We start from the raw sequence: 14,213 nt of genomic DNA, 5'->3' as shown, positions 1-14,213 counted from the left end.
CCATGGTACTTCACAACCTTCGAGATAAACAACTCCGCCAACCGGCCCAAAGAATACTTCTCCCTCACTGGAATAAAATGTGCCGACTTAGTGAGCCGATCAACGATCACCCAAATGCCGTCAAAGCCATTATGCGTACGCGGGAGCTTGTACACAAAATCCATGGTGATATTTTCCCATTTCCACTCTGGAACGGGAAGCGGCTACAATAACCCAAACGGCTTCTTCCTTTCCGCTTTAACCTGTTGACAAACAGCACACCTGCTCACATACTCGGCTATCTCCCTCTTCATACCCGGCCAATAATAAAATGGTCGAATGGTATGATACATTTTAGTAGCTCCTGGATGCATGGCGTAAGCCGAAATATGTGCTTCATCAAGAATTTCCTTCTTTAAATCTACATTATTAGGCACGAACATTCTACCCTCTAACATCAACATGCCATCCGAATCACGAACTCTGAGATCTCGCTTCCTTCCTTGCTCTCGAGCTTGAATTAATTCTTGAGTTTCCCGATCAGCTACCTGAGCTTCGAGCACACGATCGACCAAAATTGGTCTAACTTGGAAATTAGCAAGTAAAGCCACATCTCGGTCTTCTGCTTCTAACCTCACTCCTGTAGCACGCAAGTCCGCCAAAAGAGGAATATGACTAGCGTACAACGCATTGACACGACCCTGAGACTTCCTGCTAAGCGCATCAGCCACTACGTTCGCACGACCATGATGATAATCAATCGTGCAATCGTAATCGCTGAGCAACTCCAACCACCTCCGTTGACGAAGATTAAGTTCCTTCTGAGTAAAGAGATACTGAAGACTCTTGTGATATGTAAAGATCCTACACTTCTCTCCGTAAAGATAGTGTCTCCACAACTTCAAAGCAAAGATGATGGCAGCCAACTCCAAATCATGTGTAGGGTAATTTAACTCATGAGGTTTCAACTGCCGTGAAGCATAAGCAATCACCCTACCATGCTGCATCAATACACATCCCAGACCATTCAAGGAAGCATTGCTATAAACCTCGAAATCACCGCTATCGTCAGGGAATGCCAAAACTGGTGCATGAGTGAGACAATGCTTCAACTGCTGGAAACTCTGTTCACACTTATCATCCCACTCAAATTTAACATCTTTCCTCGTTAATCTCGTCAGTGGCAAGGCAATAATCGAAAAATCCTTAACGAATCTCCAATAATACCCTGCCAAACCAAGGAAACTTCTCACCTCAGTGACGGTTCGCGGTTGCTCCCAACTCTCCACAGCTGCAACCTTCTGAGGATCCACCAAAATACCCTGAGCAGAAATGATGTGCCCCAAGAATGCAACTTGGTCTAACCAGAACTGGCACTTGCTAAACTTAGCATACAATTGGTGTTCCCTCAACCTCTTCAACACCAAAGTAAGATGTCGAACATGCTCCGCTTTCGACTTGGAATACACCAGAATATCGTCAATGAAGACAATAACGAATCTGTCCAAGTATGGCTGGAATACCCGGTTCATTAAATCCATAAAAGCAGCTGGTGCATTCGTCAACCCAAATGGCATAACCAGAAACTCGTAATGACCGTAACGAGTTCTGAACGCCGTCTTAGGAACGTCATCCCTACTAATCTTCAGCTGATAGTACCCAGACCTCAGGTCTATCTTAGAGAAGACACAAGCACCTCGAAGTTGATCAAACAAGTCATCAATACGTGGCAACGGATAACGGTTTTTAATCGTCACCCGATTCAATTGCCTATAATCGATACACAGCCTCAAAGTTCCATCTTTCTTCCTCACAAACAAAACTGGAGCGCCCCAAGGCGAAGTACTAGGCTGAATGAACCCCTTATCCACCAATTCTTGTAACTGAACTTTCAATTCCCGTAACTCAGCGGGAGCCATACGATAAGGAGTCAAAGAAATAGGATTAGTACCTGGAAGCAACTCAATAGTGAACTCCACGTCTCGATATGGGGGTAAACCAGGTAAATCCTCGGGGAAAACATCAGGAAAGTGTCTGACCACTCTCACATCCTCAACTCTATTAGGAACAGCCTCATCTAACACCACATGTGCTAGGTATCCCTGGCAACCTTTAGACAATAACTTTTTCGCTCGCAAAGCCGAAATAACGCCATGTCTCACCCCACTCTGCTCACCCACAAAAGTAACCACAGGTAGTCCAGGACGATGAAATGTAACTACTTTCCCGTAACAGTCAATATTGGCACGATAGAAGTGCAACCAATCCGTGCCCAGAATCACATCAAAGTCAACAATATTTAACGGGATAAGATTAGCTGACAAAACTACACCCTCAACTATCACTGGACATCCTGGGTACACACAGTCTACAACACATCTCTCTCCTCTAGGCATAGCAAACTCTAAATCGTACCCTAGAGGTGTGGGGCGAGGTTGCGTCACTTGAGCAAATGTATGAGAAATTACGGAATGTGTAGCTCCACAATCAATTAAGACTCTAGCAAAACAACCAAGAATGTTTAACGTACCCATAATCAGATCTGGGTTGTTCTGAGCATCCTGCAGAGAAATATTGTGAAGACGTCCCTGGCCCTGCTGTCGTCCACTGCGACCTCGGCTCGCCTGAACACCGCGACCCTGGGCACCACGCCCCTGACTGGGCTGACCTGACTGTCTCGAAGACCCTGCACTGCTGGTAGCAATCTCACCCTGCTGATACTGTCCTCCCTGGTACCACTGAGAACCACCTACCGGTGCTGGAGCCACTGGGATAACCACCCTGGGGATACGGGTCCTGGGGATACTGATACTGTCCCGGAGCATATGGAACAGCATCACCCTGGTAGTGGTAGGCACTACCTCGACCTGCCTGACCGTAACTACCCGGACCCTGAATCTGCTAGAGCGGTGCAGGTGGTGGCATATAGGTCTGCTGCGGCTTCTGCTGCTGACCCTGGGGACAATTCACAGCTCTATGTCCCATCTTCCCACACGTGAAGCAACCACTGCTGCCACGCCTGCACTCGCCGAAATGCCGGTTGTTACACCTGCGGCAAATCGGAGCTCTGCCTCGACCACCATCGCCCTGCCTCTGGCCTCTAGCACCACCAGAAAATCTACCTCCTCGTCCCTGTCCAGAGGCACTGAAGCCACCGCTAGAAGAACTCGAACTAGCTCCACCCCTCTTGAAGTTCTGGGTCTGACGGGGCTCGAGCGACGCTTGACCTTTACCTTTGTCATCTTTCTTCTGATTGCCGTCTTTTTCTTCATCACTGTCGCTCGACATATTCTCAGAATCCTCTATCCTCAACAATATCTCGTAGAAATCCTGGTAAGTCTCGCTGTGGGTAGTAGTCGCCATCGAACGCCACTTCTTCTTAGTACCTAGGCGGAAACGACGAAGCATCTCCGCCGGATTACCAGCGACGTCAGGATGGTAACGGGACAAATCAGTAAACTTGCGATAGTACTCATTAGCCGTCATCTTCCGCTGTCTCAGTTCCGTGAACTCCTGTTTCTTACGGTCAATGTACTCAGGAGGCACAAATCTCCTCTTGAACAATTCCTTGAAAACGTCCCAATCAGTCTTCTCGACTGGAGTCAAACGACGAAGCTCCTGTTCCCACCAGGCTGCAGACTCCGTATCCAGAAACCATGAGGTCGTCTCGACCCACCTCTCCATAAGAAGGTTCCCCTGATTGTGCAATACACGGAAAGTCTTCTCAAGGTGCTCTAACCATCGCTCTGCGCCCTCGTGACCCTCATTACCTTTAAACTTATCCAACTTCAGATTATACATGGTTTCCAGAGAAGTCCTCTGGGGAGGGCGCAATACTGACTGAAGGGCTGTAGCAAAAACTTCCCCCAATTGAGCAACATCGGGGAAGCTAGACTCAGAAGAGCGACGTGGTTCCCGACGAGGCGGCATAATTCTGACAAAAGACACCAAAACCATTAGAATACTCACACAGACACAGGACAGCCAAACCTAGGCTCTGATACCAAACTGACACACCCCGACCGAGATCAGGGTGTGCTGGCCATCACACGAAGGTGACGTAGCCATGTGCACGTGCGGAAGCTAATAAGATAGTAATATAAAGTACGAATAATTAAAAACTAACTAGCATACAAGGTACTAATACAAGTGCTAGCGTGTGAGTCACAAATTCAGAGCAAGTCTACAGCAGTCCAAAAGAAAATATGCGACAATAGTACACCCGAAAGTGACCCTACTATGATGCGTGTCTGTCAGAAGTGCCGGAAAAGCCCTCTGGGAAACCACCGGAACTGCTACTCAACTAGAACCTGGAGGGGCGCAAAACAAAAGTGTGAGTGGGCAAAAACAAATCTTTCGAAAAGCTTTCGTAAAAATACTTTCTAACCCCTCGCCGTAAAACCTATATACTTCCCAGAAAATAAACATATATACGTATGTATAGATATGCTAATCATGCTCAATTATATGCCATGTGCTCAATAATATGCCATGCCGAAATCTCATAATGATATGCAAGTGCCCAGGTATAAATCATATCAATATCATGTAATTTGGCAGCCGGAGTCACCTAACGTGACCTGTACGGCTGCATATAGAGCTCAAATCTCAATCTCAATATCTGAACCTGCCCACGAGTCGGAACCACCTAAAGTGGTCTGTACGACAGGCCTGGGTGTAATACATATAAACGCTCTAGTGCTACGATCACGTGAAGGCTGTGCGAATAATCGCGGGTCACCTACAAGTCGGAACCACCTATAGTGGTCTGTACGACAGGACTGTGCACCTAACTTGGATCCAAGCTGAGCGTGTGGTGCGGGAGGTAACATCACGTGAAGGACTGTGCCCTACTCTGGGCGGGAGCACTAACACCGGGGGTGCAGGTTATGAGCTCTCTAAGTATCTCAAACCATTACTGAAACATAAACGTGAATAACACTTACCTGGCACTTACCTGTGTGTCCACAGCACCCAATATGCATATGTATATATATATGCAACTACTAACATAACCATCGATGCATGAATAATGATAATATAACGCATGGCATAAGTAATAAACATTAATTAAATTTCTGGGAAAAATATAGTATATAGGTATATACGGAAAACCAAAAGCCCACTCACTGGTATGTAGAAGGGTCGTAGCCCCCTTGCCTCGAGTGCGCACGCTCGTCCTCGGGGTACGTGTCACCTATATGCGAAATAGCTATAAAAACGTTAACTTTAAAGTACATAACCAACTTCTCGTAATAACTTCTCATACATTGCTTAATTTGGACAAATGAATATACCAACGTGACCTACACAACCTCAAGATCACAACCATATTTTTAGAAAAAAATTTCTCCGCCGCACGCGCCCCCACGCACCGGCCAAGGCACGGCCACACGCGCCGGCCACGCGCAGGCACGTGCCTGGCACGCTGACGGCGTCAACTGACGCCGTTAGGAATATTCCGTCAGTTTTGACAAATTCCGTTAACGGCGTCAGGAATATTCCGTCAGACTTGACGGGATATTTCGTCACCTTCTCCTGCGAACCTCCGGCGAGGCTCCGGCGCCGGCTCCGTCGTGTTTTCTCATCGTGTTTTCTCACTCGTTTTTCAACCATTTTTCGTGATTTTTGCACCAAATTGAAGCCTAGGACTAGTAGAACACATTCAAACTACTTTTAAAGGCTAAAAATCACGCAATCATACCTGTCCACACAATCCAAAAACCGGCCAACTTCGAACCAAGCTATTCCGACGTCCAAACTCTTCCAACGAAGCACTCCGAGACTCCTTGGGACCTCACTAAGCCACCTACGAGCTTCAAAAACCCAAAAACATGCTAGATTAATCTTGCATGAATAGTACTCAAGTCGGACCACTTCGAATCGACGTGAAAACGGTAGTTTTCTTACCTGAAAATGGTATGATCGAGTTCCCCTCAACCTTACGAGCTCGACAGTGCCCTCAGATTCCTCGATCTGCAATGATTTGGTGCAGTTGTGTGTGTGTCCGTACAAGCTCGAAGAGAAAGGGAAGAAATGGGAGCACAGGAGAGACAGGGAGAAGACAGAGGGAGAGAGAGAGTGACAGGGAGAATGAGTGTGTGTGGGTGTGGCCCAACACATGCCAACACCACACAAACGACAAATAACGTAAAAGAACGAACTAGGGGCAAAATGGTCATTTCGCACGTACGTTTCGATAATGTCGGGACGGGATGTTACAACCTGTGCGTCCACAGCACCAATACACATATATATATGCAACTAACAATGCAGAAACAAACGGCAACATAATGCATGACATAAAAATGTATAAATGTTTCAATTCATTTTCTGGGAAAAACATAAGTATATAGGTATATACGGAAAACCAAAAGCCCACTCACTGGTATGTAGAAGGGTCGTAACCCCCTTGCCTCGAGTGACCGCGCTCGTCCTCTGGATAGGTCTCACCTATATGCGAAACAACTATAAAAACGTTAATTTTAAAGCACATAACCAACATCACGAAATAACTTCTCATACAATGCTCAAATGGGGTGTATGAATACACCAACATGATCTACTCAACCTCAAGAACATCCCCATATTTTTAGAAAAATTTTCCACCGCTGCACGCACCCCCACGCGCCGGCCAAGGCACGGCCACACGTGCCTGGCACACTGATGGCGTCAGTTAACACCGTCAGGAATATTCCGTTAACTTTAACAGATTCCGTTAACGCCGTTAGAAGTATTCCGTCCAAACTGACGGAATATTCCGTCATCTTCTCCGGCGAAGCTCCGGCGCCGTTGCCAGAAAACCGGGTAATTTTCAAAACCTTGTAACTTCTTCATTTTTCAACCAAATTTCACAAAATTGGTACCAAAATGAAGCTTACAACGAGAGGAACAAATCCATACCACTTTCAAGTGCTAAAACACACGGAATCTCGCCGGGAAAAGACCCCCAACTCTGGCCAACCCAGTAACTCATGATCCCAACGTCCAAAACCTTCAAACGAACCACCCCGAGCCTCCTAAGGACCTCACCAAGCTTCCTACAAGCTTGAAATTCCCAAAAACACAAGAATTAACGTGTGCATGAACAGTGACCAGATCGGGTTATCCCGAGTTCGACGTGAAAACGTAGGTATCCTTACCTGAAATGGGTATGGTTGAACTCCCAAGGACCTCACGAGCACGAATATGTAATTTGTTTCCTCGATCTGTGAAGGTTTGGATGATTTCTGGGTGTGTCCGTACAAAGAGAATAGGAAATGGGAGAGAGAGGGAACTCGGGACAGGGATGCAGTTAGGGGAAATGGTGAGGGGGTGTGGGAGAGTGTGTGTGTGGACCAAAACCAGCCAACAAAAACCAAAAACAACCACACAACGAAATAACCATGCTAGGGGCAAAAACGTCATTCCACCCCTATGGTTCGAAAATTCGGAATGGGCTGTCACAAATAGAATAATAAATTTTTCGATTGTAAATTCCTCTTGTTAATGTGCACATTTCTAACAAAAACATTCCTATAGGAAATACCCATTTTCAACCAAATATTGGTTATGAAAAATTTGCGACTACTAAATATGGTAAATAATATATATTTCCAACGAAACTTCACTATTAGAAATATTTATTACCTACGAAACTTCATCATTGCAAATATATATCTTTGACGAGGCTTCTTTGTTGAAAAAATATATATTCCCGATGAAGCTTGCCATTGCAAATATGTACTACCGACAAAGCTTGAAGTACATATTTTCGACGATGCTTGATAATCGCAAATATGTTTTTGTGCTTGTTTCTGTCGTATGGTCGGTAATTGTAATTGCAATGATTGTGCACTCTTGTAAATAAAAATTACTTTGTTGGAAAAAGATTTTCTAACATAATTGTTTGGTTGAAAAAAAAAGTCATTGTAAAAAATATTTGTCATTATTTGAAAAGTAATTTCGACAACTCTATAATTATTTACGCCCACATTTCCATGTCGAAAATAAAATAAATTTGCCATTTTGAAAATTCATTTCCGATAAAAAACTAACTACTAACGACTAGTCATGTGCGTCGAAAATGAATTAATTTCGATGGCTAGTTGGAAAAAAAGTATTTCCAATGGATCAATTTGCGACCCCCATCGAGGACTTTTTCCCGTCGTAAATAAGTATTTGCGACAGCAAAATGCCTTTTTCGATGACATTTGACCCTCGCTAATGACACTTCATTTTGTAGGTTGTCCATCTCATCTTCAATGGCAGGATGCAAATTCTTTGCGGTGAGGTGGAGCTTCACACCTTGGACCCACTTGAGGTAGTTCCTTCTAGAGACCTCTAAAGCGGTGAAGTCAAGTTTGTTCAAATTCGACATGTCCCTATCACAAAATAAATGGACAAGAATGTGGTTAGTGCAATGGTGAATAAAAAAAAAAATCAATCCATTCACGTAGGAGTAGAATAAACAGGTTCTAATATATATGTATTGGTTTAAATTTACATGAAAAAAAAACTTCAGGTTTTCTTGGGTGATGTTTTGGAAAACTTTAGGTTTTCAAACAAGGCATATTTATAGAAACTTCAGGTTTCAAAAATAATTATGAACTTCAGGTTCATATGTTCCTATAGACAAACACAAATATACATACAGAAATATGCAACAAGAAAATATGCAAATAGGACTTCAGGTCTAGAATTATAATCGAATTAATTATTTAGACTTCGGGACAAATTTAAAGTGTAGGTGAAAAAAATTATAAAACCCATAAGGCCTAAAAAATAGGCATCCCAAAATAATGGAGAAAAATTTGCGCCATGGTCCAAGCCCAAAAATTTGGCTCGAGTAGATATGAGCCTTACATGAAAGCAATCCCAGGCATCACAAAGAAGTGGGTTGCGAGTTCAAGCCCAAAAAAAGAAGGGGCCCAAATGGGCAATTATCTGGTGTGACGCAGTGTGGGTGCACTGATGCACCAGTTACGAGTTGGGATTGGGAGTGGGCAAGGACACTGATGTACCAGTGTGGGCGAGGATACAGATGCACCCGTGTGGGGCTGGAATCTTGTTGCAACGCGGGCACGGGGGGGGGGGGGGTGCGGGGACACCAAAACCCAATTAAGCTGGTGTTATTCGCAGGCCGGGTTTTGAGCAAAAAAACCCATATGCACAAAAGTGGGTTGCAAATGCAGGCCCAAATGGCATGGCCTATAATAAGGGTGTCAATCCTATACAACATATACACGGATGCATCAACAGCAACGGCTAGGATCCAGTGCAGTGGGAACATCGTGACCAACGGGCCGGTGTTAGGCCAAGAAGAATGCCAGAGCCCAAAGGGCTGGGGCTTTGCCGAGAGACAGGCCAAGCCCAAGTGGGCTTAGGTTTTTGATCTAGACACCTCAACGCGAATTGGGTGAACTCGTCGAAGAAGAAGACTGGCGCCACCGCTTCAGGCAGTCATGTCATGGTGCAAAAATCACGGCAAAGGTCACGCGTTCAACGACAACCCATAAGTACGCCGTCTAGGCTTCGGGTTTAGGGTTTAGGCCTGGAGCTGGTGGCTCCAGGTTCGGGTTTCTTAGCTCAGAAAAATAAAAATATGGCCCATGCAACATGGTTTGGTTTCAACAAAACCCTAAAATAGTCTTTTGTAATTTTTGTCAATTCTAGATTCTAAAATTAATGAAATTTCATGCATAATCAACGTATAATTCAATGCATGAGCAGATATATGATGCAATTCATGGCAATATCAATTCAAATAATTCAATGATTATGAATATAATGCATACATAATTTATGTAGAATCTAAAATTCGAAAAACGTAAAGTTGGGTCATGCATTATGGTGAATGTTCATGCTATCAGAGCTACAAAAATATCGAGATAAAAACCGTTATTTTGAAAGAACCTGATTGCGTGATGATATTGATGAATTAGTTTGATGCAAAAAACTACCACATCAAATTCCTAAGCGCAACGGTAGGAGCGTGCTGATAACGTGTTGTGGTCTATTTTATCTGACAGGGAGAAAGAGGGTCGACGGCACAAAGAGAGAATAAAGAGAGATGTGTTTGTAAGGTTGTATAGAGGATGTGTTATTCCCCCTACGCAGTGCCTTTATTTATAGTAATAAGGGAGAGAAAAAATCCTCCTCCTCAAAGGAATACAAGTTCTAAAAGGGAAGAATAACAAGAATCAAATCTAATCTAGGATTTACACAATCATACTTAAATAAGAAGTTTATAACAAACACATTAATTTTCACCTTCTTCTGAGTCGACTGACATATATTTAATATTTTGACTTTAGGATGAATAAAGATCTCTAGTTTTTCGCTGGTCCATTGAGCAGCATCAAGATCTTTTAAGATGAGTGGAATAAAACTGTGCGTTAGTGGTTGGTTTTGTCTCCCATGGTATTCGCTATAACTTTCCCTAAATGTCTTGGTTATTTACATAATTAACCACACCAGATTCTTTTGATTTAGAATTTTGTTTGATATTTTGGCGAATTTAACTACGTGTTAAATGGAGCATAACACAGGCTTGATTAATTACTTGATTTGGGAATTGTGAACAATTTTCTTTTTGTCCTTGAACCTATGATTTCAATGCAAGGGTGTACGACAATATTCTCTTAACCAATTGAGCTTACATATAACTTGCAACAAGGCAAAATCATCATTTTGTAAGAATCAAATCAGCAAACCCTGATTCATGAGTTAAAATTGCCAAAATAGAAACTAAATGAAAATTTGCTCAAACAATAGGGACCATAAAATTTCATCATTTGCAACAAGGAATGTTCCATAAGAGTCCCTTATTGAGAGACAAATTGAGATTCAAGCGTAAAATTCGTAATGATGTGAGTTAGGGCCAGCTTTCAGACTTTCGAGGCCCTGTGCAAAAGATAGTAAATGAGCACTTGTATACAATTTTTTCTACAAAGCTAATTCATATGTCTATAGTTGTACTAATAAGGGATCTTAATGGAGTTATAATACTTGAGTTATAGTTCAAAACAACAAAAAATCAAGAAGAAAAAAAAAACTAAATAATTAAATTTTTTAGAGCAAAGCTGGCAAAATCAAACTACAAACATAAAAATGACTTCTCTTATGCATATGGACTCCATATTTTTCTTATTCACAAGCAGAATCTAGAAAATTTCCCAAAGATGAATTTTTTTGGCACAAACCAAGTTGGTACATATGTAAATGAAATCACCTTTTAGGGTCCCTTTAGGATTGGGGGCCCTTGTGCAAGGGCCTCTTTGCACTTGCCCAAAACTGTAAAAATGGTAATAATTGTTATTGATAATAAAGTGGTATAAGGAGATCCTATTTAACAAGGATTATGATAGCCACTTAATACTACGATCTTAGGTTCGAATCTCGTGGATGGCGAATTAGATAACAAAGTAGGTTGCCCATTGTGTGCTAATAGAGATTTTACCACAAACACAAACGAGTTAAAAACTCCTAAATTACTTGCAAGAATGACAAGGCTGTTGTAGTATAAACGGTTCTTGCAAGGTTGTTCTCCACAGGGATTATTAAATAATTCAAAACAAACCAAATTCCAATTAATTATTGTAAAGCAGAAAGTTGAGATGATTGGTTTTATACCCTACTTAAATTAAAACGAATTTAATTAATAAAAATAAAGTAATCTGCAATATTGAAGATGAAGGGGAAAGAAAACTGTTTTGGAAAAATCAAATTAAGAAAGCACTAGGGTTCCACCATCACCTAGCAATCTTATGTATTTTTACCAATTACTTATGATCTACACATGCCACTTTGAAGGTTAGGTTTTCCTAATTTATATTCTACTTGGAACCTCCAACATAGAACGTATATCTAACATGCAACCCGTGCGGACATTCGGATCAAATATGAAATGAGAGACTCATTATGCTTTATGAAAACCCTTTGAAGAACCGCGAAAACCCTTAAGACGCAGTGTTCATCTTAAGTGAAATTACAATTATTAATCACAAGAAGTCAGCGTCAATTTCAGGGAACCTCCCGACCAAAACTGCATCAAATTACTTTTGTAAGGATCCTAATGGTGATTAGGCATTAAGACAATTAGATAGTTTTAATCACGGTGATCAATAATTCAAAATACGCATTTAATCAATCACAAGCAATTAAATAAAAATTACATATTCATGCTAAGGCTTAAGGCTTCGCCCTAGAAAAAGAAATTAGTTACGCATATTCATAATTAAAATCATTGAAAATATTATTAAAAATAAAAGGAATGAAAACACCTTAAAAGGAGAAAATCTCCAAAAATCCTAGCAAAGTTCTCTATCTCCAAAGTTTCATAAAAGCAAAACATCCCCCAAAACTAAAACCGGCCAACACCTTTTAATATCTCCCTAAAGCCAGCGCACAAACCCTAACAATCAAGTATTTTATTCCCACTAAGAAACTAAATAATAATAAAATAAAATAGAAAATAAAGTCCTAATTAACTAGGAAAAGCTGCATAGAAACTGTCCAGCCACGTTTTAGCCTCAAATCTTCTCCAAATCCAGCCCAAGATAGCTTGTTTTAGAGATAAGAACGTTTTGAACACATCTCCAGAAGGCCACAAACTCATCCGAGGTCATCCTGGGCTCCGAAAACGCAAGTTAAGCCCAAAACATCACTATTCCAGCAGTGCGCATTGCTCCTTTATTTCATTTCCAGAAAATCATCGCTTGGTAGAAAAATCTGATCTTTTGATACGATCAAGCCAAGTGACTCATGAACGTCCTTCAATTAGAATTACTCCAAAATTCATCCATTTGTCCATGTTTTTCTCCAGAAGAAATCGAAAGTCCTATATTAGAAATACAATTCAAAGTATCAAAATTCTTCTAAAATATTAACCAAAGTATACTAAGAATAGGGTAAAATATATAATATGAAATTGACTCATAATGTGGTTTGGCCAAACTTCCCTCCCCTTAGTGTAAAAATATCGATGTACTCAAAAAAAAAAAAAAAAAAAAAACAAAAATAAGCAACAACCAAGTATTATGATACAATCTATATCCTAGTTTTTAGTTGTTAAATTAAAATACACCATTGACTAATTTAAACATAATTACAGAATCAATTACAACAATCAACAGAAAATATATCTTGACACAATCAAAGACAAATCATATCTCAATACACCTCCTCAGGTTGGCAAGTGGATATTGTACACTCCCAACTTGCCAAGCAAAGTTTCGAAAGTAGCCCTTCCTAATCAGCCAAGTTCGAGCTTGTTGATGTGTACGCAATAGAAACTAAACCTGATTTGAGATGTTGTGCTAGATGACAATCTAGCTCTATGTGCTTCGTTCGCTCATGAAAAACAGGATTCTTGGCAATATGTACAACAAATTAGCTGTCACAATGCAAAGTTGTTGCCTTCGAATGTTCAACTTGTAACCGCTTAAGTATGTATCGAAGCCATATGAGTTCACAACACACATCTTCCATGGCTCGGTTCTTCGTTTTAGGGGAGAACGTTCAACGATACTCTGTTTCTTTGTTTTCCAGGAAATCAGTGTATTCCCAATAATACAATAGCAGATAACTAATTGCCTGGTGATAGGCCAAGTTGCCCAATCTGAGTCACAAAATGCTTGTACTCTATATTATTATGAGATGGAAAGCATAAACCTTGGCTTGGCGATCCTTTAATATAATGCAGGACCCTCATTACGGCCTCTAAATGCGGCTGATGTGACTCATGTATAAAGCGGCTCAAGATGTGAATGATAAAAGTATGTCTGGCCTGGTCACTGTTAGATACGTAAGTCATCCTACCAAACAATGATATCAAGTGGGGCTATCAAGAGGCTTTCCTTCATCGGATTTGAGTCGAAGTGTTTAGTCATAAGGAATGCTCTGAAGGTCGAGCACCTAGTAAACACGCATCATCAAGGACCTTGAGGGGATGAGATAAATATCCCTTTTGGTGATCTTGCCACTTCTATACCCGAGAAATATTTCAGAAGTCCTAAATCCTTAATGCGAAAATGACGATGGAAAGAGTCTTTCACCATTTGAATTACTTGAGAATTATCCGATGTAATAACGATATTATCAACATAAAATAATACAATAGTAAAAGAATTATTTGGGATCAATTAAAAAGTAAGTAATCTGCCAAAGATTGTACAAAACAGCTTCGCGAAGCGCAGTAATGAGCATTGCAAACCAATTGCAAGAAGCTTGCTTCAAGCCGTAGAGTGATTTTG

General features: G+C 41.5%; 1 protein-coding gene across 1 annotated transcript; it reads right to left on the bottom strand.

Annotated features, from left to right (window-relative positions):
• Positions 1–203: 203 nt before the first annotated feature.
• Positions 204–8,338, bottom strand: LOC137735967 (uncharacterized). Its single transcript, XM_068475317.1, has 5 exons — positions 8,177–8,338; positions 3,029–3,675; positions 2,604–2,934; positions 1,979–2,147; positions 204–619 (listed from the first exon to the last, which is right to left on the bottom strand). Exons 1-5 carry the CDS (start codon positions 8,336–8,338, stop codon positions 204–206), a joined length of 1,725 nt encoding a protein of 574 aa, XP_068331418.1.
• Between the last annotated feature and the right edge of the window lie 5,875 nt (positions 8,339–14,213).

This window comes from Pyrus communis, chromosome 6 (assembly GCF_963583255.1).
Source record: "Pyrus communis chromosome 6, drPyrComm1.1, whole genome shotgun sequence".
NCBI lineage: Eukaryota > Viridiplantae > Streptophyta > Magnoliopsida > Rosales > Rosaceae > Pyrus > Pyrus communis.
Note: the sequence above shows the minus strand (reverse complement) of the source record. Positions and strands in the feature narration are given on the sequence as shown.

Excerpts from the sequence above, each read along its gene's own strand:
- LOC137735967 (XM_068475317.1), bottom strand. The coding sequence starts at position 8,338 with ATGTCGAATTTGAACAAACTTGACTTCACCGCTTTAGAGGTCTCTAGA. Across the intron at positions 3,676-8,176 it reads ATGAAGTGTCATTAGCGAGG|GGGAACCTTCTTATGGAGAG; the intron begins GTCAAATGTCAT and ends TTGCACAATCAG. Across the intron at positions 620-1,978 it reads TTTCCCCGAGGATTTACCTG|GAGTGAGGTTAGAAGCAGAA; the intron begins GTTTACCCCCAT and ends TGCGTGCTACAG.